The sequence below is a fragment of the Dermacentor albipictus genome, chromosome 2, assembly GCF_038994185.2.
Source record: "Dermacentor albipictus isolate Rhodes 1998 colony chromosome 2, USDA_Dalb.pri_finalv2, whole genome shotgun sequence".
NCBI lineage: Eukaryota > Metazoa > Arthropoda > Arachnida > Ixodida > Ixodidae > Dermacentor > Dermacentor albipictus.
This window is the reverse complement of record NC_091822.1, coordinates 162,760,530-162,785,513: the sequence shown is the minus strand read 5'-3', so window position 1 is coordinate 162,785,513 and position 24,984 is coordinate 162,760,530. Positions and strand designations below refer to the sequence as shown.

The window sequence follows — 24,984 nt, the reverse complement described above, 5'->3', positions numbered from 1 at the left end:
TGCTTGCACGGTTTTCGACTTACTGCAACGAGCCCCGTTTAACACCTAGCTAACAAAGTTACAAAAGGATGAAAGAGAAGGAAAGAATGCCACAAGTGATACAAAAAGAAAAATGAAAAAAAAAAGCGGAAGAAGAAGAATGTTTGAGAGGAAGTAAAGAGGGAAATATGTACTACCTATTTGGACGTTCAGCGTAGAAGCCATTCAGTGGCATGCGTAGTAGTCATGGAGACTGAGTCGTGCCCCTTTTCGAACGTGCAGCTTGTAGCAAGGTCTATCGTTTACTCTTTCTCTTTAACGGCAGACAGATTGCTGCTATTGCCCAGGTGAAACAGTCATTATTAGACTTTTCTTGACTTTCTTTGCATGTTTGTCCCTGATTCAGTTATGTACGAGCAATTGCGCTGGTTCCGTTGACTGTCTAGACAGGGCAGACAGATTGTTATTGGTCAGATGAAACAGTCATTGTTGAACTTTTCTTGACTTTCTTTGCGCGTTTGTCCCTCATTCAGTTGTGTATACAAGCAACGGCATTGGTTCTGTTGACTGTCTAGACAGGGAGTTGCTATAGGAGGCCTTAACATTCTTCTTGCGTTATAGGCAAGCAAGTCTGGCAAGACCTCGCGCTTTGGCCGACCAAGCATCCGTAGATAAGCATAGCGGGAGCCTCGTCTGAGTAGTCGATAACTGCGGCACTGACGTGGCTCGATACTCCGCACCCTTTGAAAAGCAGGAACTATTGCCTGCGCATGCGCAGTATCTGCATGCGGGTGCATTCAACCGATGTCCGAACGAGAATAAAAAAAAAGCAATACCTGTATTCACGTTAGATAACGGATGTCTCCACAAGTTCCTCGGCCTATAAGTAGCGTTCCAAGATGCTTCCTATCTCGCTTTGTAGAATGTATTGCTAAACAAAGAAGAAAAAAAATTATGTGGTTTTACGTGCCAAAACCACTTTCTGATTATGAGGCACGCCGTAGTGGAGGACTCCGGAAATTTCGATCACCTGGGGTTCTTTAACGTGCCCCTAAAACTAAACACATGGGTGTTCTCGCATTTCGCCCCCATCGAAATCTGGTCGCCGTGGCCAGGATACGATCCCAGAAGAAAAGCAGTCGTTATATAGTCGATTAATGTAAGGCTCTTTAAATTGTCACCAACATTGTTCCGCTGTTAACCATATACAGCTAATGAATTTTTGTGCAAAATGCGTAATAAGTGCGACATACTTAAGCTCGAGGCTCCAGAACGTTTTCTTATGTTTGAACAAATGAAAATGTAGGGTGTTCCAGCTAACGTTAGCCAAGCTTTTCAACGAAAAGTAGAAGTAAAGGTTAACAAACACGGTGCAAGATACGATTTTAAGACCTGTGATGTAAGGCTCAGACCTCTGACGACCGAACATCGCAAGTCTTGTATCTAGTACTGTTTCTTTTTTTTTCTTTTTTTTTTCATTACACAACTTGGCTAGCGTTAGCTGGGGCACACAGTGGGAGGCTAAAAATTCACGCATAAAGGAACATTATATATATATATATATATAGCTGGACACAGGACGTCATACATTTGCGTCTAGAAGTTTTGCACTACTGTTACGCCGCGGTGAAAGGTCCCGGTATGCACGCAACAAGCTCTTGTCGAATCGGCTTGTCGTGTCGAAATCCGCCTCCTGGGCTGAGGGGCACGCGGGCGTCGGGCCAACTTGCGTCAACGCGCCTCTGGTGGGTAGACTTAACGTGGTAGCTTGATCTTTTATTGGTCAGCGTTGTTGCATGCAATGTGCGTGCGCCGAGGCGCCCTAACCGTGGGTTAACTCGAGCGATACGCTTAAGCGAAGCGAATGGGAACGTGGCCGGGTCGGTCTGGGTAAACCCGCGAGTACCGCAGGCGGTACTGTAGTGGCCGCTTAATCGCGTCAGGTTTTTGTCGGCAAGGGTGTGTGTCTCTGCTTGGAGGACCAACTGCGAGAAGCGCGTTTTGACTGATTTCAATGTCGAGCTGTCGGGTGTTGAATTGAAGCGCCGGTGAGCAGTTGATGCGGAGATTGTACGCGCTTCGCGTGGTTGCGCATCAAGAATGTATGCGTTAAAGCGTCACTAACTTATTGAAAAGTGTAGGTGCTATAGCTTTAGAAGACGTACAAAAATCTTCTTTCTTTCTCTTTCTTACGGTGCCGCGCCCGCGCCGTTCCTCCATATCTTCCTACTCGACTACACACTTTCTCAACGCGAGTTCCTTGGTTACCATTGTATCCTTAAAGGGACGCTAAAGGCAAATATTAAGTCAAGCTAAAGTGATAGAATAATGGTCTAGAATCTCTAAGGCGAACAGAGTCGAGAAATTGGGGTAAATGCGGGACAAGATTAGAGACGATCCCCCGGGACATTCAAGTACTTGCCCGACGGCGAAAGCACTCCTCAGTTAAATTCTGTCACTGTACTCGCGGACAACTTTTCTTTGGCTGTATGAAGCGAAAGCTACGTGGGCGGAGCTTCTGCACATGACAGTATTCGTACGCAATGTAGTCCGGGCGCACGCGGCACCGGTTTCGGTTTCGCCTACCTCGCACGAAAAGGGTTCTAGTCAATTTGAGGACGACGCAACGAGCTATGGAAAGAAGAATGATAGGTGTAACGTTAAGGAATAAGAAAAGAGCAGATTGGGTGAGGGAACAAACGCGAGTTAATGGCATCTTAGTTGAAATCAAGAAAAGGAAATGGGCATGGGCAGGACATGTAATGAGGAGGGAAGATAAACCGATGTTCATGAAGGGTTACGGACTGGATTCCAAGGGAAAGGAAGCGTAGCAGGGGGCGGCAGAAAGTTAGGTGGGCGGATGAGATTAAGAAGTTTGCAGGGACGGCATGGCCACAATTAGTACATGACCGGAGTTGTTGGAGAAATATGGGAGAGGCCTTTGCCCTGCAGTGGGCGTAACCACGCTGATGATGATGATGATGATGATGATGATGCTGAACCTCGCACAACCTCTCTAGTCAAGGCAGATACAACAAGTCGGCGTGAATCAATGTTCATTCGCATACGACGTGTACAGAGTTCTGGGCAGCCAGCACCGCAGCCTGCGTCGGAGCTCCGAAGCAGGCTTATGGTGACGCACCACGGACGCTGCCGTCGGTAGAGCTGGCGCAGCAGTCAGCTCGCTCGCTCGTTTGCAAGTGCTCACGGAATGAAGTGCGTCAATTTAGGCCTAACTAATGCGCATACTTTCATTTCCACCGGCTGCACTTCGTGACACATTCACGTAATTTTGGCGCATACACTTAGATCGGAGTCCACGTCACCTTTGGTGACAAGATTCCTAGCGACGTGACACGGTTCTCTGGAGTACTTTGCACATATGCAGGGTTCTACTAAATGTTCCCTGTCGCGTTTCGTTCCGTAAGCACTGTACAGTCGCGGACAGAATAAAATGGACCACGGGATCTCCGAAAACGTTAAATTCCCGAGCAGCCTGTAGCAGTAACCAGTAAAACTGCCCACGACAACGTTGTTAGCATATTCTAGTCGAGGTCCAAAAATGCAAATACCAGATTGCGTTGTGAGGTTGCGGAGATATTCAGCTTTTTTCTTAGATTTCATGGTCCATAATATTCTGTCCGCGACTGTACGTGCCCATGGTTGCGATTTCCAGAGGGGCTCGCCTGGTTTCCGCGCAGACGCTGGAAAACTTTCTTTTGTGTGTGTCAACAGTCTTTTAGTTGCTAAAGTTAGTCGACAGCCTGAGCCTGAGGGACAGTGAGCCACGAACCCTCACCAGAAGACACGGGCGTCAATTTGCGTTTGATGAAAGTACAAAACGTGCGACGGTCTCGGGTGTGCGAAAACTCGAAATAGCGAACTAAAAGTACAATAAAATACCAATATTTGACTGGTGAATGTTACGTATTGTTTCAAATTAGGTGCTGTAAAAAAACAGAAAAAAAAGTATTGTTTCCCATTTTCCTCGTAAGAACACGTGAGCAAAACTGCGGGACTACTTCCAGCCGCGTTGAAAGAGGCGCGCTTAGTTTCCGTAGCCTTCGCTTCATAGCCAAGAAAAGTTGTCCGCGAGTATAGCATACTCAACCACTCGTTTCAAAAAGAAAACATTCCGTTGTATTATAAGACGAAATAAAATGGCACTTATCCAGTTCTATTTCACTTTTAGAAAAAATAACTCATTGAAATTACCCTTGACAACGACGCGCGCGGTCGTCCTCGGTTTTGTTCTCGCTCGACTCCGCGCCGCCTACGCTTTCGCGTTTCGATAGTTCCGTTATCGCGCAGTGCTGCGCTGGTTTTACAGGCTCGCGAAACTCGCACAAACTGCAAGTAGCAGAGAATTGAACTTCCATGCGATGTAGCGGGACGCCGAGCGTTCTACGCCACTTGACCAAAAAAAAAGCAGCTGCAGCGGCGAATCCACCGCTCTGGATGGATGGGTGGATGTTATGAGCGCCCCTTTGGAACGGGGCGGTGGGTTGCGCCACCAAGCTCTTGCTATTAAACTGCCTAATGTCCTACTTAGGTTAAAAAAGAAAAAAGAAGAAACCCCACGACACATTCCCGTAACCAAACTTTCTGACCCCCTATTGTGAACATTGTTTTTGTAGGTGTTCGTTTTTTTTCTTTTTTTTGTCGTTTCCTTACTTTTCTTCCACCAATCCTTTAATTACGTCTTACTCATCTCTATTAGGACCTGCTTACTTTCCCCTGCCCTCGCTAAACCCAAAGACTTCAAGGAGGCCAGTGGTGCCTAAATCGACCGCTGGGCAGACATCTTCACATTCTAATAAAACATGCTTCATGAATGAATTAGAGACCAACTCGCCCAAACTGCCGCGCTTTTGATGCTTCATCCTTTCCCTAGCTTTACCGGACAAGCACATGCTTCTTCGTTCTTATATCTTGTTTTATAAGGGCGTGTTCCAAGGCATCCTGATCTCGCTACGAAAAGTAATGAGCTTTCCTTTGAGTTAGCATAAATTGTCTATTTCCTTATTTCGTTTTTTCCTCTTAGGTAGTTACTAATGGCAGGTTTCTTTTCATTGCCTTCACCCATGAGATTATTTCAGCCTCTCTGATTTTCCGCTTCACGTTCTTTGTTGCTGTGTTGCTCACCCTACAGGCCGCATACTTGCTGGTAAGCTTCCTAGTTCTTTTCCTCCACTGTGAATCAATGTTTTTCCTGTAAAAATACATCAGCACTCTCCCAGTCCATTTACATTCTTCCATATTCCTCAGTCGTTCTTCATAATTAATTTTACTGCGAGCTTCCCTCACTTCAAAACTTGTCCAGCCCATATCACCCTGCACAGCTTCATTTGTAGTCTTCCCGTGAGCCCACAATGCAAGGCGTCCCACTGAGCTTCGGTTGCCATCGAGTCCTGATTGTACCACTGATTTCAAGCAAACAACCGCATTTCCAAAAGTAAGTCCTGGAACCATTACACCTTACCACATGCCCCGGAGCACCTCGTACCTATTTTATCCCCATAGCGCTCTGTGCTTCATTATGGCTGCATTTCTCTTCCCCTTCACTGTTATTGTTTTTTCCTGTATTTCCACACATCTATTGCCTTCGTTATTTCTATTTTTTTACCCTAGGTATTTCCTGGCCCTGTATCGACACTGTCTGTTCACTGTTTTCATTGAACACCATAACGCATGATTTTCTAACACTAAATTTCAAACTTAAATTGTTGCCTTCCTGTCCACAGATATTAGCCAGACGTTGCAAATCACTTTGCTTGTTAGTTGGTAACACAATGTCGTCCGCATAAAATAAACCTGGAAGCTGCTGCTCTACTACTGTGCCCGCCCGTTTGTATGAGAGATTAAATCCGATCTTACTTCCTTCTAGTGCCCTCTCCGTCCTCACCATGTACAACATAAAGAGCAGTGGGGATAAAGGGGCACGCCTGCCTCATTCCCTTGGTGATATCAACTTTCTTCTCGCTCCTCATCCCTTTCCATTCAATGCAAGCGGTATCTTCTAGGTAAATCTCTCTTAAAAGCTGTAGACATCGTCGCCTAAGCCTTCCCCTTCCAGAATATCCCAGACAATGTTGGGACCTACGTTGTCGTACGCTCCTGGGGGGTATTCTGTAAGAGTCCACCTAGTGGACTGTCCATTTCGGCCGCTACTGATTGGATGTAGCTGTACGAGCGAGGAGGAGACGAGCGGGCCTAGCCAATCAGCAGCGGCCGAAATGGACAGTCTAGGTTCATTCTTATAGAATACCCCCCCCCCCCCTGTAATGTTTAAGTAGGCCACATGTAACGGTCTGCTTTCTACTCTTGATATTTCAATACACTGAGTAAGAATAAATAAGCTATCATCCAAATGCCTGCCTATTCTGAAGCATTCTAAAGTTCTCCCAAAATGTCATTATTCTCTGCCCATGCTTTCAGCTTTAATTTGATTGCCTGCGTTGCTAACCTGTATATTAGCAATGTAATGGTCAACGGTCTATACGAGTGAATTGTCTTTGTCCCCCGTACCTTTATAAATTAAATTCACTCTACTTTGTCGCCACCTGTCTGGTATTTGTCTATCTTTTACAGGTTTTTCCACTGCTTTCACCAGAGCTTCCTTACTTTTTGTTCCTAGTTCATTAATCAGCCTAACGGGAACCTCATCTATTCCTGTGGCTGTGCATTTAGGAATTTTTTTCTTCGGCTTTCTTCCAGTTTAAATTTGTCAGCGCCAGCTCCTTTTCCATCTGGTTGTTCTCTTTCATGCTCTTTTTTTTTTTTCGTCAAATACAACCTCGTCGTTGCCTCGGAAAGGTTCGGCTGTTATTTTTCGAATGTAATTTAAATGCCGCTCTGTCTTGGCTCGGTACCGTCGCCGTCTGTCGGGCGCTGTTTTACTCACCAACGGCAGTAAAGGATGTTGATGGCGTGTGCAACGTTACCACTCCCCCCGGTTGGGTGGTGGGAGATTTGAATTCCGAAAGAGGTATTCGGACCCTTCAGATGCAATTTCCTCGTTAAGTAAGTCCATTATTGGCGCGAAACAAGCGTTGCGAGGTTTCTGGAATGATATTTGATCAGGCCACATGGACTTAGTATTTGCCTTTTGTGTACCTTTAAAGTGTTATGCTGACTTCGCGCTATTTCACTCCCATGCTAATTCAGTAACTACGCTCACATGTGCACCCCTCAGGCCTGTTGCTCGTGTTGCCGGTGTCCATATAGTGCTTCCTAACTAGTGCTGACGTTGTTTCGCCTAAGAGGCATCAGAGTGATAAGCAGTGAACTCGCATTGGAAAAAAGCCAGTAGACGAGCTAACTAGAAAAACAAGAACAAAGAAAGAACAGTGGTTTAAGGATGCAGGACATGTCACTGCGTCCTTTAAGCTGTTTGGCCTGCGTTCAAGCTGTTTCTTCGTCACGATAGGGGGACCACGCAGGACATGCCCTCGTGCTTCAATGGAAAATTCTGCAGGTCGTTTGCTTTGCACTTACCCGAGCCTGTTGAAAACATGTATCCTCATTTACGGCGTCTAGCTGCGCCCTCAATTGAGCGTACCCTCCTCCGCCACCCCCGTTTCTTTTTTATTTATTATTTTCGATATGTTACTGAAGCTCCGACCCTTTCACTCTTATACCTTGGACTGGCCTTATCTCTGTCGCAGGCAACATTGCTGGCTGCTGCTACAACCTCCCCCCCCTTTCTCTCCCTCTCTATCGCTCTATCCTCTTTTTTCACTCTTTTGTTAATTGATCTTGCTACCGAGGGAAGCGATTTCACCCATGAGTGTTTACTTGTATGACCGTTATCGTGTGATCCTTGTCGGGTAGGTCACGGTGGCCGCATCGCGGTTGGAGAGGTGTAACTGATCGCCGCTCTCTCCCGAGAACGCGCTCTGCCAAAGCAACCAAGGACGCCGTCGACCGTGAGTGATCGTGTAATGACTGACTGACTAGGCGCGCGCGACGAGAGCCGGCGGTGACGTCAAAAGTGACGTGTTCCTCGTAAGATAAGAGTCAACGTCGCGGCACGGAGCGCGACCGTTCGTGCGGCAGTCCTCTTCTTTTCTTTTTCTTTTTTCCCTTCCTCTCTCGACTCCGTGAGCAGCTCAGTAGCGCGTGCTTGGCATGGTGGTGGACCAGCGGTTGGTTCTAAACTTAGCCAGTGCGAGCTCTTCGAGGAAGCGCACTCGCCGGCTCCACCTCCGCTTTACTCTTATTTTCCTCGACGCGTATGAATGGGAGACACTTAGGTCGTCCGGTCGATGGCGACACAAGCGGGCTTCCAAGCGAGCGCAGCTGTGGCCGTGCGTATGCGAGAGGATTGTTGCGTAGTGTGTGTGTGTTGTGTTAACGTGCATAGGAAGCCGTGTCTCTCGCGTGCCCGCGGTCACGTTGGCCAAGACTGTCGCGGCTGCCCTCTGAATGCTTGCGTCTATATCAGCTCGTCGCTCAGGGTCAGCGAGCGAGGTATATGTGGGCTCTTCGCGAGCACCTACACGTGGAAGCGTCCTGTGGTTGTCCTTTTTACAGCATCTGTACGCGTTGCTTTCCGTCAGCGCTTTTAGGGCGAATAACTCTCAATGCAAATAAGGTATCCGCTTTTTTGCGGGGGGAGGGGTGTACATGTGGGGTGTTGTGACGCCGGTTACTTTTGGATAGCGTATGCCACCGCTGCCGACCAGTTGTTGCGACGCCGGTTACTTGAAGCTCGACCGGCGTTACTTTTGGGTAGCGTGGCGTTGTCGGCGGGCTGCAGGCGTCCGGCAGACCATGGCGACCAGGCAAGGACGAGACGATTTCTAGTGCGAAACTTGCATGGTTTATTCAATGGTTGGTGAAAGATAAGAAGATAATGAAGTGAAAAAGTACATTGCGGGGCCCTTTAAGTAGGCCCACTAAAATCCTAGGCGGGATCTTGCTCACGTCAACGTCACGTGACAGGCACTGAGTCTGGTGCCTGTCATGGGTGGCGGATCCCTTCCCCCCGGTGAGCTTGCACGGGCCCGCCTCCGCAGGAGGCAAGCCGCAGGTCCGGGATCGTAGGCGCTTATCCTTTCTTCTAGGCGATGTTGGTTCGCGGAAAGCGTTCTCCCCTAGAGTTGGGCAGTTCTTGAATAGGGTTCTTTTAAAGTCGCACGCACACACAAAGGGGCCTGTGAGCACTGTGGGGCGCCAGCCAGACCGGCAACCCCTCGAGACAACCATAGCAAATTAGGAAACCACCCTTAGTTCCGGTCGAGCAGAGTCCCCCGAGCATCTTTTTTTCCCGGGGTGTTACATACCAACCTTAACAGTGGCTACGCGCACGCTGTTAGCTAGCCGCACGATCGAAGAAATACTAGAAGGGGCTGTTCGTCATGTGCCGTTTACTTCGTGTTTGCTCAAATCTGGCGAACATTTTTCTCGCTTTCCATCTCTCTGCAGAGTTTCTCGGCATATGTATAACGGTGTGCGAGGGATAAATGGCTTTGAAAAAGCGCGGCGTGGCCGCGCGCTCGGTTCCTGACTTCGCGAAATTCAAGGAACGTTCCATGTGCTAAGCGTCAGGGGCCCGGTAAAGAACACTAGTTGATCAAATTTAATCCGGAGCCCCTGTAGTTATCATCGATCCGAGGTCGCATTGTAAGATCACGGGTGATTATACTTACAAATTCGTTAAATAGAGCCATAGTTCGTTACGATTCATTTTTTTTTTCGAATAGCGGTTGTAATCGACTATAGGTCACACGCTGTGTAGTCGGCGACTACGTAACAATGCAGCGGCACGCAGACTATTATCCAGCTCAAAGAGAATTTGTACACATGTGGTACCAGCTAATTGCACTCGCCCATTTCTGTGGTGATTAAAGCGAACTTCATTCAATATCGGCGTCTCTCCGGGGAACTCTTTGTTCTGGAGTGTTGTGCGATACAGACAGCAAATATGCGAGATGCATGTTCTTGTGGGGCCTGTCCTGAATTCTTCAGTTGTCAGCTAGTACAGCCATCTAGCTTACCCGTTGCCTGCGCATATCATCTCGTTAGAAATAATCGTTTCATAGTGACCCGTCCGCACGCGTTGCACTAGCAGCGATGCTTAGAAATGCAGACCCAACGCACGTATTTGGAATCTTATCTGAGGCAAAGCTTTCGCAGAGCGCTTAATTGTTGTGAAAAAACTGTTCACCCTCGGCAACGAGTTTTGCCGCATGGCGATTACGTGCCTGTCCGGCAAAACGGTGAAACGCGTAACACCTTATTATTAGGAGGTACGAACTCAAATAGGCTGGAGCGTGGTGGCCACATGCTTGTGTATCTATTTCTTCCCCCGTTTGTTGCACTGTTTTCGCTCTTATAGCCACCGCCCCCCGTTTCAAGGTATAATTCAATCATAATCATCGTCGTCGACGTAGCCAGTGGAGGAGGAGGAGGAGGAGGAGGAGGAGGAGGAGGAGGCCTTTCTTCTGGGTCTCTTTTCTGATTGGCTGGCGGTACCCGCAGATTTCACGGCACCACTGCCGGGCAGTGGCTCCGCTGCGAGTCGAGCGTAGGCATCCAGATAAAAGTGTAAACGAATCTGTTTTGCGCGTGAGAGGTAAGGCAAATGGATTGCATTTTTTTTTTCGGTAACGCGTACCAGGTCGATTTTCATGTACTTCATGTCGCAAATGTCATTCGTTCTCAGTTGCGCATTCGTCGCGATACAGAATACTCTTGTATCAAATGGTTTCATTTTGATGCATTGTTGCCGGTGCTTTACACTATCTATAATTGAAAGTTTTGTCGACAGGCAATGCAGCAATTATTAAAGTGATGTTGGGTGAGATGTTTGGGAAGGGGGTTGACACTCTGTCAGGCATTAATTGCCTTTATGTCTGCCTCCTAGGCAACCGTTTTCCGCTGCCTAAATAAAAAATACTTTGACTCGGAAGTGGTGTTGCTGACCCGGGCGCGTCGACCGCGTTCGCGCGGGCTCCGCTGCCGCAGCGGCGGCGGCCTTTCCTGCAACGCACGGCCACTTCTCGGGAGGCTTCGCCGCGTCGCGCGATATCACCCGCCCACTTTGCGCACGGCGCTCGTTCGATGCTGCTGCCAGCGCGTCGGCGACGTGGAGGATCCGGAGCGCCGCGTGTGCTTTTTTGTTTGTTTGTTTTGCCAACCGTCGGATTTCGGCGCGGCCTGCGGCAGAGCTTAGCGGCCGAGAGCGTGTGTACGCCGATACGGGGTCGCGTCGATGATTCGATAAAGAAAACGGAGTAAGTAAGTAAACAGACGAACGGAGCTAGCGAAGAAAACCGCCAGGCTCCCTCCCGCCTTTTAGTTGCTACATGCTTGAAGCGATTTGGGGGCTCGGCGGATCGTAGACCGGCCTTGATCGTAATAAGTCGTTGATGGAGAGTATATAATGTAATGGTGTTGGGTTGTCTTATGCGGGTGCGAGCGGCTGTGCTGCCCTCGCAACACGGGGAATGCTGAGCGATTGGCCGATATCCAAAGCTGGCGTGATTTCGCGCTGCGTCGCAGGAAAGCGGTCACGCAGTATCGGTTAGCGATCAGGGTATATCTTATCAAGTAACGCTCTTAAGTCTCGTTTGGAGGGGGGTTCCACTCTAGCGCCTCGCTTTTCGAAAAAAAAAAAATGCGGTGGTACTTGTATTTCTTATCCCCCTCCCCCCACCCTTTTGCGAAAGTTACGCCGTGTGTCGGCTGCTTTACTTTATTTCTTCCTGCATGCGTTAGTAAAAAAAAGAAAGAAAGAGAAAGAGGGCAAGGTTGGGTTGACACCGCAACGCGGGTTTCAATGAAGTTTTTTTTCTTTCTTTTTTTTGCGAGCGCCACCGCTGCCCATATGTCCCTTCTCTCGTGCTCTCGGCTTTCTTTTTTCTTTTTTTTTTCTCGGCAAAGCCTGTCTTACCGCGACGTTCATCACCGGCTGTAGTCATGCGTAGGACACGTGACTTGGCACGTTCGATCGCCCGGATTCTGCGCGTATGCCCATCGCGGATATACACGAGTCTGTACGTGCGCGACTCGCGGCCGGTACGCTGAACCCGTGCATCGATCCACGCGCGTGATGAGCTGACCACCACCACTGCTGCCGCAGACCTACGCGCGCGACGTAAATCATCCGCACCCTTACACCAGCCAGTACAACCTCGTCCACCCCCTTGCCCACCTTCTCTCTCTCTCTGGTTTGGCTCGTCTCTCTCTGGTTTGGCTCGGACCGCTTCACTGCTACTACTCCCGGCATTGGCAGACCCGGGCAGTATATACCCTCCCACTCGCTTACCTCCTAGCGGTCGAAAATAGCGTCCACGCGGGGAGCTTGTTGCGAGACAACGCGAGCTCAAACAGCTGAGACACGAAAAAAGGAGCCAAACAACCGGGCAACAGCGATCAGGATCAGCCCTCGTTGCATGCGGCGTGCGCCGAAACGGGATTGCGTGAGCGGTTATGCAAGGGGCGTAAAGTCAACGAGAAGCCTGGTCTCGCGCAGCTTGTGTAGTTTTTGTGGTCAAACATAAATCAGCATGCCTGTGTAGCGTCCAAAACTTCTCCCGCTTTCAAAGGGAACATTTTGCTTTCCGAGCCCTTCAAGTGTACTTGAGCGTACTGAGCAGGTTCACCCGTATCTCAAGCAAACATTCTTGTGTTTGTAGTCTTCAACCAGTGGCTGTCGTCAACGCCAGCAATCTTTGCTTTGAGAAACAGACATTTGGGGTGCCCTTTAAAATGAGCACCGAGAAAATAAGCACATAGCCAGTCCATGTGCCAGCACCTGCCTCGGCAGTTTTTCTTTCTTTGTGTGTGTGTGTGTGTATACGAGAGCGCGTGCACATGCGTTTGTGATTTCAGGGTCATAGGACATTCAATGGTGCATCATAGTGAAAGTCAAGAATCAAGAATCAAGAAGTCTTTATTGAGTAACACAAACAAAATGTATACACAGATATTTGGACCGATAGCCAATGAGGCTAGTAAGCGGTCCAATACAAAATAACATATAGGACAGCAATCACAAACACATTGAAGAAAAACTTTGTAGCCTTGCTTCCATTCCCAAAAAATGTTTCTTGCATGTCAGTTTGAAATTCCTAGCTTGCTTTACTTCAATTGGCAACGAGCTCCAAATTTTCGCTCCTGTAAATTCTATTCGTCTTTCTCCGTACGCATTATGGCAAATAGGAAGGTTAAAATTGCCATTGCTGGCTTGTCTAGTGTTGCGGACGGGAATACTGAATGCACCAAGAGGTAAGGGGTAGTTGGTATTTATAATATTATTAACCATAAGAGCTATTTTGTAATCGCGTAAGGTTGTGAATGACATGATTTGCATTGCGTCAAAGTCTATTTGTTGATGTCTGGTATGACAGGCTGCATCTCTGGATGTGGTTTCATTCAGCAAGGATGTGTGCAGGGGCATCAACTCATAAGGCAAACATCTCATTGAGGGTCCATACAATAAATTATTGTATAGACCCCCTAAGGAGATGTTTGACTTGGAGGTGTCCAGTAGTTCGCATTTATTTGTTGCCAAGTGCTCCTAAATCTCTATTTGGGTGCCCCAAGCTGCTCCAAAATTTATCAGTGGCACCATGAATACGGCTTCAATATTTGCTGTACTTTTTGAGTGAAACCTGTCTTCCAGAGATGAGATGTCTCTCATCTTTATATTCTCCTTTTTCCTTTCCACTCTATTTTGTAGCTAATTACCGGTCGCACTTGTTTAGTGGCTTTGGCATTGTACTACTAAGCATGAAATCACAGAATCAAATCTCGGCCACAGCGACTGCATTTCAAAGGGGACAAAATGCAAAAACGGCTGCGTACCATACTTTTAGTGCATGTTAAAGAACCCCAGGTGGTCAAAATTAATCTGTAGTCCCTCACTACGGCGTGTCTCGTAATCAGATAGTGGCTTTGGCACGTAAAACCCCATAATTTAATCAATTTTTTATATGGTAGCCAAAAGAATGCTTTTCTGGTTAACATGCCTGCCTTTCCTTTTTTCTTCTCCTCTCCTTGAGGAGAAAAAAAAGAGTGGCTAATAGAATGCTTTCACAAATATTCGTTATTGAAAGTTCCCTTTGTGAACTTCTGTGAAGAAATTGTGACTGTGAATGCCTTAATAGTAGTAGTTCAAAAGATTTTTGGAATGAGACCTAAAATTATGGAATGAAAGGAGAACATTGGAGAAAAGAGCTTCAGTCAAAACCCAACATTTTAACAAAAGTACTTGTGTGATTCAAGCCTTTCCAAACAGCAAAATTGTCCCTTCAAGGCCTGCTGAGAGGTAATGCCTTGAAAAAGAGAGGTCCTGTTTTCAACACATTGGTAGGTCTATGACAAATAAAATCCTCATGTATTGGCTGGACACTTGACAGAGCATCCGGGGCATCCTTTCATCCTGGTCACTTTACAAGGGCCTTAAAGAAAAGGGCCGCTGTCCTTCATGCTATGCCTGAAGAACTTGTATTGGCATGTACCCTCTACAACCTTATGTGATGCTACGCAACTGCGTACAACATTGTAAATCCACTGCCATGCAAAGAATGACATGCAGTGACAGAAATGAAATAGGAAAGCAAGCGTCTTGCCTTTATTCTCTTCCGCCGTCTCTCCCATGCCCTCTACATGGGTAAAGGCAGAACACAGTGCTGACACCTAACACCACCTGAAAAGAGCTATGAAAAACCACTACCTGCAGCAGTCCAGGACCTCTCTCTGAGGTGCATGGGCCAATCCCAGAGTCAATTCAATACTGGGTTTACTTTCGCCGAATTTTCTTGCCTAAATGCTTAGTAATGTTTTGTGGTGCTGTTCATGAGCATAAACCACTTTGTGACGCATTATAGTACACTTTAAATGTTTACCATCCCTTTCTGTGTGCATTTGACATATTTTCATGTTACAATTCAGACCCGTACCGCAATGCTTCCATGAATGTCACCTGCCTGTATTGGCTGTGCTAATAAAGCATGCCACTAGCAAAATCTACTAACACCGGTACTTTTATAGCGGCAGTAGCACTGGTTGAAAAGCCTCTGCTGTCGCTCCAGCTTCTCTGCTGTTTATGCAGTGTTATGAAAAATGACATTTGGCCTTGATGCTCTGGCATTGGTAATTGATGATCTGGCCTTGATGCACAAGCAGTTTTTTCTTTCCTTTCTTTTCATTTCTTTGTTCTATTAATATTTTTTCTGATGTGTTGCCTTGCTGCTGTTCTTGTTCTCACCCTTGCAGAGCCGTTTGGCTGTATCTGTAGCTGGTGGGAGAGTGTGATCCAAAAAGCATGTGGCTCTCACACCAAAGCCTGCCGCTGCTGCTGTTGACGACCCAGCGCAGCGGCGGCCCTTGGCTAGGTCGCCACAAAGACGCTTGCCATGCCCCGGCTTCTCCCTTTTTCTCATCACCATGGCTGTGCGCGCTTCCATCCGCCAGCCTACCCAACTGCTCTGGTCGCACGCGGCACATGGCAAGCCGTGAGTAGTGGCCTTTGACATTACTCAGGGTTATGTACAGAGTTGATGTGCTTTTGCTGACACCTGCACGGTCCTTTGCTTTTCGAAAACTGGCCGCCACTGAGTTGCCGTTAGAATAGGGTCTGTGTACGACATCACCCATGGATATTGTAACGAGATAATTCTACAGGCAGGTTGGAATGAAACAAGAACAGGAAAAAAAAAGAACAAATTTGGCTGCGCACTTGTGCATGCCGGTGACGGACACAGGTGTAAGTAATTCAAGGAGGCAGACAGAGGCAGCTCATTTTGCAAAGATTTTGAATGTCAACTTCAAGTAATTATGCATCAGGGGTGTTTGACTTTGTTTGTTCATGTTTGCATTCCTTTCCAGTGTGTACTGCCGGCGTGTTTAATTTGTTGACTCAATATTTAATATGCACCTTTTCCTGTTGGCGAATTCTTTTTTTGGTCTACCGTGTGTCACTATTCATGTATGTTCACTGATGGCCATAAAGAACTTTTGTAGCTCGCTTTCCATCAATTTCTCAATCTTTCTCAATCAGTCTTAGCAGCTTGGAATGCAAGCATGTGCTGCCATTATGATGATGGTCAGTAGAACTTTAGCTGGAAAAATCTATGTTGTTGTCGGTCCTTAAGTCTCATTGATGTAACTATGGCACACACGCTAGCAATTCGTTGCCTTGAACGCAGGCGACTCCTACTGGTCAGGAAAGGGGAAAATTACGTGGAGAAATCTCTGCCAAAGATTAGATAAGAAGCATCCAGTTGCGCTTGTTCCGCATGTGTAGCCAAGCAGAAATAAGTCGCACGCTATCACACAGTTCTAGCCTACCACTTCAGCTGAAGTACTGCACGGGTAAGGTATAGGAAGCTTTCCATTAGTTTTCCATCGCATTCTGTAAAGTCACTATTATTTTTCTTCTTCTATTACATATCCATTTTATTGCTAAGGTCTAAAATTATCTTTCTTTTTTCATTCTGACAGTTGTTTCTCTCAAATATTGCATGTGTGTGAACATTTGAGCAAATTTACTTGAAGGCAATTTATCAAGCCACAATTGTTATTCCCACCTGTGGCACACATGTTTATCTTAATCATGACAGAGCAGTGATAAGAACTTTTACAACTTCAGCGACTGCCATTCCTACCTGTCAGTTATGCTTCTCAAGAAGGTCTTAACTCTCACTGTTAACATATTGACCATGTCTTTAATTCATTGAGGTTTGACAGTTGAACAAAAAATTATTACAAAGGCATTGGCAACCTACTATAGTTCTCACCGAAAGATAGGCGCCTCTAAAGAATGTGCCACCATTTCCACAAGGAATTAAAAAAAAATGCATCTTCCACATACAACCTGATAATGCGTAGCACCGACATTGTGAAAGGGGAGAGTTATCACGTGACCATTCCATGTGTGTTGAGGGTAACCAAGATAAGAGCGGCGAGCACTTGGCTGCTCACCCGTTCTTGCGGCTATGTCGTTGCCGGATCCAGACGGGACAACACTGTCGACACCCCGGCCTCCTCCTCTCCCATCGTCAGCGCTGACCATTCTTCAAACAAGCTGTCACCCCGCGCTCGGTCGGCAGTGCCGCAGTCGAACTGAGTGCTTTGATAAGGGGCCGTCAGGCGCAGCAGCGACACCAGCATCGGCTTTCGGAACTGTCGGCGAGCCTCCTTTATCAGTCTCACACGTGCGTGGCTCAAGTCTTTTGCCCCTGCGCTCCGTCCGAGTGCGGGTACCTTTACGGGAGGGAGTTCTGAGAAGAGCCAGCGTTTTGTTTTGTGTTGGGGCATTTTATTTTTACTGCTCCCTCCTGGTTGGGTTGGATTTCTCCTGTGTGTTGGCTACATTCCAAAGTGATGTTGGTAGGTCAGGCACTAGTCGAGTTGTTTCGCATCATAGCAGTGACAGGACTGCTGATATCGAAGCAGTCTTTCAGGATGGTTGACAGGCTTCCTGCAAAACGGTCTTTTCTCTGCAGCACTGTCTGTCTCTGGTTGCTACTGCTACTGAGTCAAGGTACTTCATTCATGCTTATAATGTTTCTTTGAAATACTTTCATTACTTAGTTGTGTGTGTGTTGTGAGGTATGCTCTTGTTAGGACAGTTTCGTCAGGTGGTCAGAAGCCACAGTTTGGTCACTGCTGATTGGCATTCATTCTTACCATAAAGAATGTGCATGAGTAGCTCTTTTTTTTTCTTATTATTGTAGTTAGCTGCATTGATTGAATAAATTGGGCAGTGGTAAAACTTGTAAGAGAAGGTATAACATATAAGAGAAGTGTATTTTTATTTTGAAGCACCACTATAGATGAACTGGATCTTGGTATGAATGAGTTTGCGCTTACATGTTATATATTCAGGTCTTCGGGTCATCATACATTTGGTGCAAATTATAACTGCAGTAAAACTAAGTTGTTTATTATGATTTTAAGGTGTGCTTGCACATTAAATTGTATTTCACATTAGTGTTGTGATATGTTACTTATGTCAATAATTTGTGAACACTGCCAAAGTTAAACTATCTTGTTTCTCCATTGTACAAAGCTCGTACTGGTTAATTTAACAGCCTGTTTTGCCCACTCTCTGGTCATGAGGTTGCGGCTATATCAAGACAGGTTCATTGGGAATTGCATTTCTAAGCTGTTTCCTTGAGTGTGTACATTTTACTGACCATTAAAGGGACACTAAATGCAAATACTAAGTCGACGTGCACTGTTTAAATACTATCCCAGAAACCTCGCAACACTTGTTTCGTGCCAAGAAAGGACTTAGTTTACGAGAAAATTGCATCTGAAGGGTTTGCATGCCTTTTTCAAAACTCAAATCTCCCACCAACCAATGGAGTGGTAACGTTGCATACGCTATCACCATCCCTTGCTGCTTGCTGTCAGTGAGTAAAACGGCGCCCGACAGGCGGTGGTATTGTGTCAAGACAGAGAGGTGTATTCACCACTGCAGCTGCATTTTTGGTCGGTAGTGGCATGGACTGCTCGAGCATTCGACGACATCACATGGAAGTTGAATTCTCTGCTACTTGCAGTTTGTGCGAGTTTCATGAGCCAGCAAAACCAGCGCAGCACTGTGCAATCAGGAAAGTGCTGAAACTTCATAGCGTGGGCGGCGCAGAGTCGAGCACAAACAAAACTTTTCGACCGCTCGTGTCATTGTCAACTGCACTTTCAATGAGTTCTTCTTTCTAAAAAATGAAATAGAACTGGACAAGTAGCATTTTATTTCATCTTGTTATACAACTCAAGGGTGTTTTTTTTTGCAACAAGTAGTTGAGCACTGGTGACAGAATTTAACTGAGGAGTGCTTTCATCATTGGGCAAGTGCTTGAATGTCCCGGAAGAGTCTCTAATCATGCCTTGCATTTACCTCAGTTTCTCTGTTATTAAGGCTCTGTTTGCGATAATATTGAAGCCTTAGAGATTCTCGAGCACTAATCCATCACTTTAGCTTGACTTAGTATTTGCCTTTAGTGTCCCTTTAAGAATACCTTAGTGCTTGTGCCTCTCTGCATGTATAAAATATCCTGTGATATCAGAGTTCATGGGTATTACTTCTATTTTGATTAGTTTCCCATAGTATATTTTTGTTGTAAGCACAGGCTGTATGATTACTCTAAAGTGTTGCACATGCAAGCAAAAAGAAAGAAAAAAGCACAGTCCCCTTATTGGTTGCCCAGTGGGCACAATGTGATGCCTCTGTGTAAGTTGAGGGTGGGGGGGTGGGGGGGCATTGTGAGTGGGTGAGTTGGAGGTGGACGACTAACACTGCGGCATTGCACATGGCATGTGATAAAATACAACTAAATGGGCGTCATGAAGCCATTGTATGAAAAAGCCGTATCTGATCGCCAAACAATTACAGGAAGCGGTTTCTCAACATTTGTGCACTCAATGCGATATAGATATCGCTAGGAAGAATGTACCTTGTTATGAAATCCAGCTTGTTGTGCATCTCCTAAGAGAGGTTAATGGTTTCTTTGTCTGAGCGAACCCAAAAGGCACACATTCACGATGTTCCGGCACACTCCCATTTCCTTGATTAAAAAAAATAGTTGCAAGCTGTCCTCATTTTTGGCTGTTGTTACTGAATTGTTTGGCACAGTAAGCAGTTTGCTTACTGGCTCTGACTTCTGTTCCCTCAGTAACCCAAATTGACAATACAGAGAGTTACTAACAAAAGACAACAAGAAAGGGGGTTGACCGAGGGGCCCTATTTTTATTAGTCATATCGTAAGAAGACAACACACACTGACACCAAGGACAACATAGGGGAAATTACTTATGTCTAATGAATGAAATAAAGAAAAGATAAATAATTGAAATTAAAGTGGATGAAAAAACAACTTGCCGCAGGTGGGAACCGAACCCACGTGGCACGCAAAATGCGAAGGTTGTGGGTTCAATTCCCACCTGCGGCAAGTTGTTTTTTCATCCACTTTAATTTCAATTATTTATCGTTTCTTTATTTCATTCATTAGGCACAAGCAATTTCTCCTATGTTGTCCTTGGTGTCAGTGTTTGTTGGCTTCTTATGATAAGACGAAGGCACTGTAGTGCTGTTACAGTAAACTTTATCACTAAATTGTAATGTAAATTATTAACTATCAACTTTTGTGATACAGACATCCTACCTTAAACATAGTGCTCATGAAATGTCAAACATTTTGTGACACTTCACTACTAACAAGACCTGTCATGTTGGCTCATTGTCTTTTCTAATTACGTTTCTAAAAATGATTCTGAAAGTTCACATTGGGTCAAAAACACTACAGCCTGTCAGAAACCAAATATTTCATGTGCACTCACTGTTCAGTGTCACTTCCTGGGTACTAACTTCCAGTTACATTCATGTTCTGGGAACATGTATGTATTCTTCTTGGATTGCCTTTGCCATTACATCTGTGCTGTATATAAAAGCTTTTTTGCCATGAATACTTGCCACAGTTTGCCGCATGTTCTTAAACATTGTATTTCATTCTGTCAAGGTCTCAAATGCCCAGATGAAATAAATTATAGTACTAAAACACCCCACAAATAGAACTTGTTGCTGAGACCTTGCTGTTGGCATGTGTGTGCATTCCTGTTACACCGGCTTTGAGAGCTTGGTGGTTGTTTTGTTTGAGCACTCAGCTTACTAAGCACTTGTCATTGGGGACAAAGTTGTGGTACAAAAAAAAAAATCATATTAAAGCCTGTTCATCTCATGCTTTCCTCTTGTGATTACTGTGAAGTTGGGGTGTGAGCTAAGTTGGTGGTATTAGTACAAGGACTCAAATAGATCAAATCTTGCCGCTTAATGAGCTATCAGTTAAGCCATGCAGATCTGAAAGGAATTTTATTTCCCCTCCCTCTCTCTCCCTCTCTATTTATTTATTTATTTATTTATTTATTTATTTATTATTATTTTTTTAACATTGTACATCACCCAGTCGGGCATTATTGCCGGGAGGTCAAGAAAATAACAAGCATGAAAACATTTAAAAAATACAGGCGCAGCTGTCACTTGCACATTTAGATAAAGCTTTCACCTTTCGAGGATGAGGAAAACATAATTACAGGAGCATCCACAACACTTTCATCCAACAGACTCCACTTTCGAATCGTAAAAGAAAGAATGCGGAAATATGTCTACAGGACATCTTATTTCTCTAGCCTTTCTAGCATGATTATTTCTGTGCTATGTATACCTTGAGCTGTATAGTTGCATAAAACATGAAGGCTTTGGACATAATTTCACAGATACCCACAGCACCAATTCATTTAAATATTCATTAGTACGGCTTAAATAGTTTAACAAGATGGAGGGTGTAACTTTCAAGCTAGCATGTGACTTCGGTAAAGCTTTTATTCTTCCATTAAAAAGCTTGCTGCATGTTAGCGAAGGTGAATGAAATCTTGTGTTAATTAACAACAACAACATAAGAAGAAAGCCCTCACAATGCACTCTATATTGGCAGTTAAATTATTTCTATCCCTCGATCAGGCCAAATGGCCTGAGAACTAAACTCTTGTCACTTTTATTGTTTTGTTACTTGTGAAAAACTTGCAATTATAATGTGTAGACATATGTAGCTTAAAAGTGCTGACAGCTTCTCAAGTAGCCTCAACTTGTGCTCTTTTACTCCATTCTTGGCATTTCATCCCCTTATCCCCTTTCCCCCCAATGTAGGGTAATAAACTGGATGTGAATCTAGTTCATCTCCTTGTGTCTCTTTACTTCTCTCTCTCTCGTTGTTATTTGTATTGATGACAGAGGGTAAATGTGCTATCTTTTTCACTAGATGGGGGCGAGTCATCGCCGCGGCGAGCCTGGGAGCGAAGCAGTTCACCAGTGGGTGCAAGCCGGTACCTGCGAAGTCTTCGGTGGATGCCCATTCCGCTGGGGATTGGTTTTGCCTGCCTGGCGTACCTGAGGAGCTTACGCAGCCGTAATGCAGGCGACGACAGCACTCCACAGCCCGTTGCTTCTGGCCTCCAAGTGCGTCTCGTTTCATTGTTTGAGGGTGTCGTCAGAAGTGTGTGCAAAGGAGATGGAGGTAACAATAAAAATTCAAACAGCGCATAAACGACGGGACCAGAATGAGGAGGAGACAAAAACACTCCTCCTCATTCTGGTCCCGTCGTTTATGCACTGTTTGAATTTTTATTGTTACCATGCAACACCAACTCGCCCAATCCGCTGCCCTTCTGCAGGAGATGGAGGTGTTAGAGGTTGGATGAGAGGGGGAAACCAATTGCAAAAGGTCCCCCAAGTCTATACATGTGTTAGTGCTTACAGGGTTATATAGCAACCGCTAATAGCATTTAATCCTGTCCAGTTACATGCAGTCTTGTGCACAGCCTGACCAGTCCTGGGAAATCGAGTGGTGAGCTAGAGGCCACCATGGTACAAAACATTTGCGGCCGCTCTGGTTTCTGGCATGCCTCTGTCCTAATCTGTTCAGTGCTTGTATGAGGCTTTAAGGAGTAATGACATTACATTTTTGACTAGTCATTATTTTGTGTTGGGTGAAGGTCCCCAAACCCTTTGTAGCCCAATCAAATTTCATGGCATCTAGATTCACCCTAAGCAAAAACATGCACGGGAATACAGGAAACATGCTAATATAGTATAGCAAGATACAATTTCATTAAGATAATAAACTGGGCCGCAAATACATATTTCTTCAGCTCATTCAAACTGTGCACCAGATCAGGCAAAAGTCTGATGTACAGGTCCTAATAGATCGATTTCACCACATTCAGAGCACATGTACAGGAGGTCTGCTTGGACCATAACTGTAGTCCTCACCACTTTCCTATTGACTTGGGTTTGAGGCAACATTGAGAGGAATGTCGAGGAAAATACCGTTGTGGGTTGCTCCAGTGAACTTTAAGGCGAAGTTTAGGGGTATGGTCTCCTCAACTCTACTCCTATTGTGAGATCTTTTTGTTGTCACCTCATTGCTGTTTGGCCTTGAAGGTTAAGCAGGTTGTCATGGTCTGAGCCCTACAATTGTGTTACCATAGTTGCCTTTCAACCTGCATCATGATTACTGTTACCGGTGCAATGCCCTTTGCTTTGCGGCAGCAGTGGTTTAGTGAAACTCACCAAATCTGCCTCTTGCGAGGGCTTCGCGATGGTCAGCAACTCGGCCTCTTATCAGTTTTTTTTTCTTCTTTTATATTTGAACTGTTGCTTTTTTGCCTTGTGTGCAGGTGTCCTTCTACCGAATGCTGCCCCTGCGCATGGCTTCCCGGTGGTGGGGCTGGGCCAACGACATAGAGCTGCCTGTGTGGCTGCGCGCACCGGTGCTGGGCCTTTTTGCATGGGTCGTTGGCTGCGACGTACACGAGGCTGAAGTGGAGGACTTGCGGCAGTATCGGAATCTGGGGGAGTTCTTTCGACGCTCACTCAAGCCAGGCCTTAGACCCCTTTGCCCAGGCGACTGTGTGGTACGTTGGCACTTGTGGGTCCACGAAACTTTTTTTTTCATATGAAGGGGACACATGCTCGTATGCTTGTTGTTTTTTCAGGAGGTAAGAGTAAATAGTGCAGTGTTTGTAAACGCAGGTGTGATGGCTCCTATGCCTTTGCTAGACAGTTGTCGCGATTTCGCAACATTCTGAGTTCCTGAATGGAAACAGGACGGCAATCGAGAAAAGACCTGATTTTGACACCATTGTCAGGTATTCAATTGAAGTAGACACCGAGTCCTCAGACATTAGCACTGCATACAGCATGTGCATTGGCACACAGTTACAAGTCTCCTTTTTCCTGTCATTGCTCTACCACACCATGTGGCAAGATGTAGTCAGCTGACAAAAACATGGTTGACATGTCACCATTTCCTAAACAGAAAATAATGTTCCGCACGTGTGCTGTGCAGTGAGAGGTAAGACAGTTTGTCCGCCAAATCAGAGTTCGCACAGTGCAGAAACATGGCAAATAATTTGAGGATATGAAGGCATTCTTTTGTGCTATGTGTCCATTTCAGTTTTTCCAAGTGAGCCCAGAAGTGTCAGCCATGCTTAGAATATAGAGTGAATGCAACTTTTGATGTTCTAACCTCTACAAAAGCCTATCTAAGCTAAATTCAAATGTTTGTCTTCAGAAAAAAAAAAGAAATTCTGGCTCTAAGAGGTCAATTGTGCCCCACAGAGAATCTGTGGAGGTAGAGCAGAGCAGGAATAGGACAAAACGTTGCTTGTAAAGCCCTCTCTCAGTCAGCCGTGACATCCATCTCTCTCTTGAGAAAGCAGCTGACAGCAACACATGGTGGTGAAAAAGTTAGTTTTCAGTCGCAGAGGCAATATAAATTCTAATCGCTATAGTCATTTTGACGCTGTACCGCCTTGTAGGGCCAAAATCGTGTGCTTTGAATTGTGTGCCTATAGTCAGATAATATTTTAGAAAAAAGGGGAGGCCCCGCCCAGATGACCGAAGCGCAACAGCCAATTGCCTCTGCAACTAAAATAGTCCTACTCAAAATGCCATGCTTCTAAAACGCGTAATTCTCGTTATATTTAAAGACTTCTGTGTTTTGGTGACTGGCTTGGTAGAACTCTCGTGACTGGAATGCTACAGCACATGCCAGATCGCAAGAACAAAATAGCCCCATGCCTTCTACAACGCTGCAAGTTATCTGCTTTTTAGTTTCATTGCAAGGGACAAAAATAGAAAGAGCAGCGCTCTAAATGGCTTTTGCACTGGTTTACATGTACACGGCACATTTCTTGTTCGCTTTCAGAGCTTAAAATGAATGAGTTGCTATTTAACAAGTACTTAGAAAAAAAGCAATGCATTTATCGAAACTACTATTACGAAACTGGGGCGAGAAGAAGATTGAGGCAGGAAAGGTACTAAAATATTTCATTCATTGTTTTAAATAAATACTCTTGGTTTTATATAGCATAAGATTTATATATATATACATTTTTCTTTTTTCACAAACCTATCTTCAAGAATGTGATAGGTTTTTTCTTTCTCCCTTTTCACCTTCTTTGCAAGCCTGCAGTCTCGCCAATTCGCGT

General features: G+C 45.6%; 1 protein-coding gene across 4 annotated transcripts in view; it reads left to right on the top strand.

Moving 5' to 3' along the window:
- The window catches only part of Pisd (phosphatidylserine decarboxylase), a 51,139-nt gene that overhangs the window by 15,867 nt on the left and 10,288 nt on the right, over positions 1-24,984 (top strand). For 2 of the 4 annotated variants that reach the window (XM_070534282.1, XM_070534283.1), the window contains exons 2-4: positions 15,208-15,446; positions 21,753-21,949; positions 23,170-23,406. In XM_070534282.1, coding sequence (XP_070390383.1) covers positions 15,257-15,446; positions 21,753-21,949; positions 23,170-23,406 — 624 coding nt within the window. In that variant the 5' untranslated portion in view covers positions 15,208-15,256. Of the gene's footprint in view, positions 1-15,207; positions 15,447-17,172; positions 17,477-21,752; positions 21,950-23,169; positions 23,407-24,984 lie in introns of those variants that run through there. The other 2 variants (XM_070534285.1, XM_070534284.1) reach the window with 2 other exon arrangements.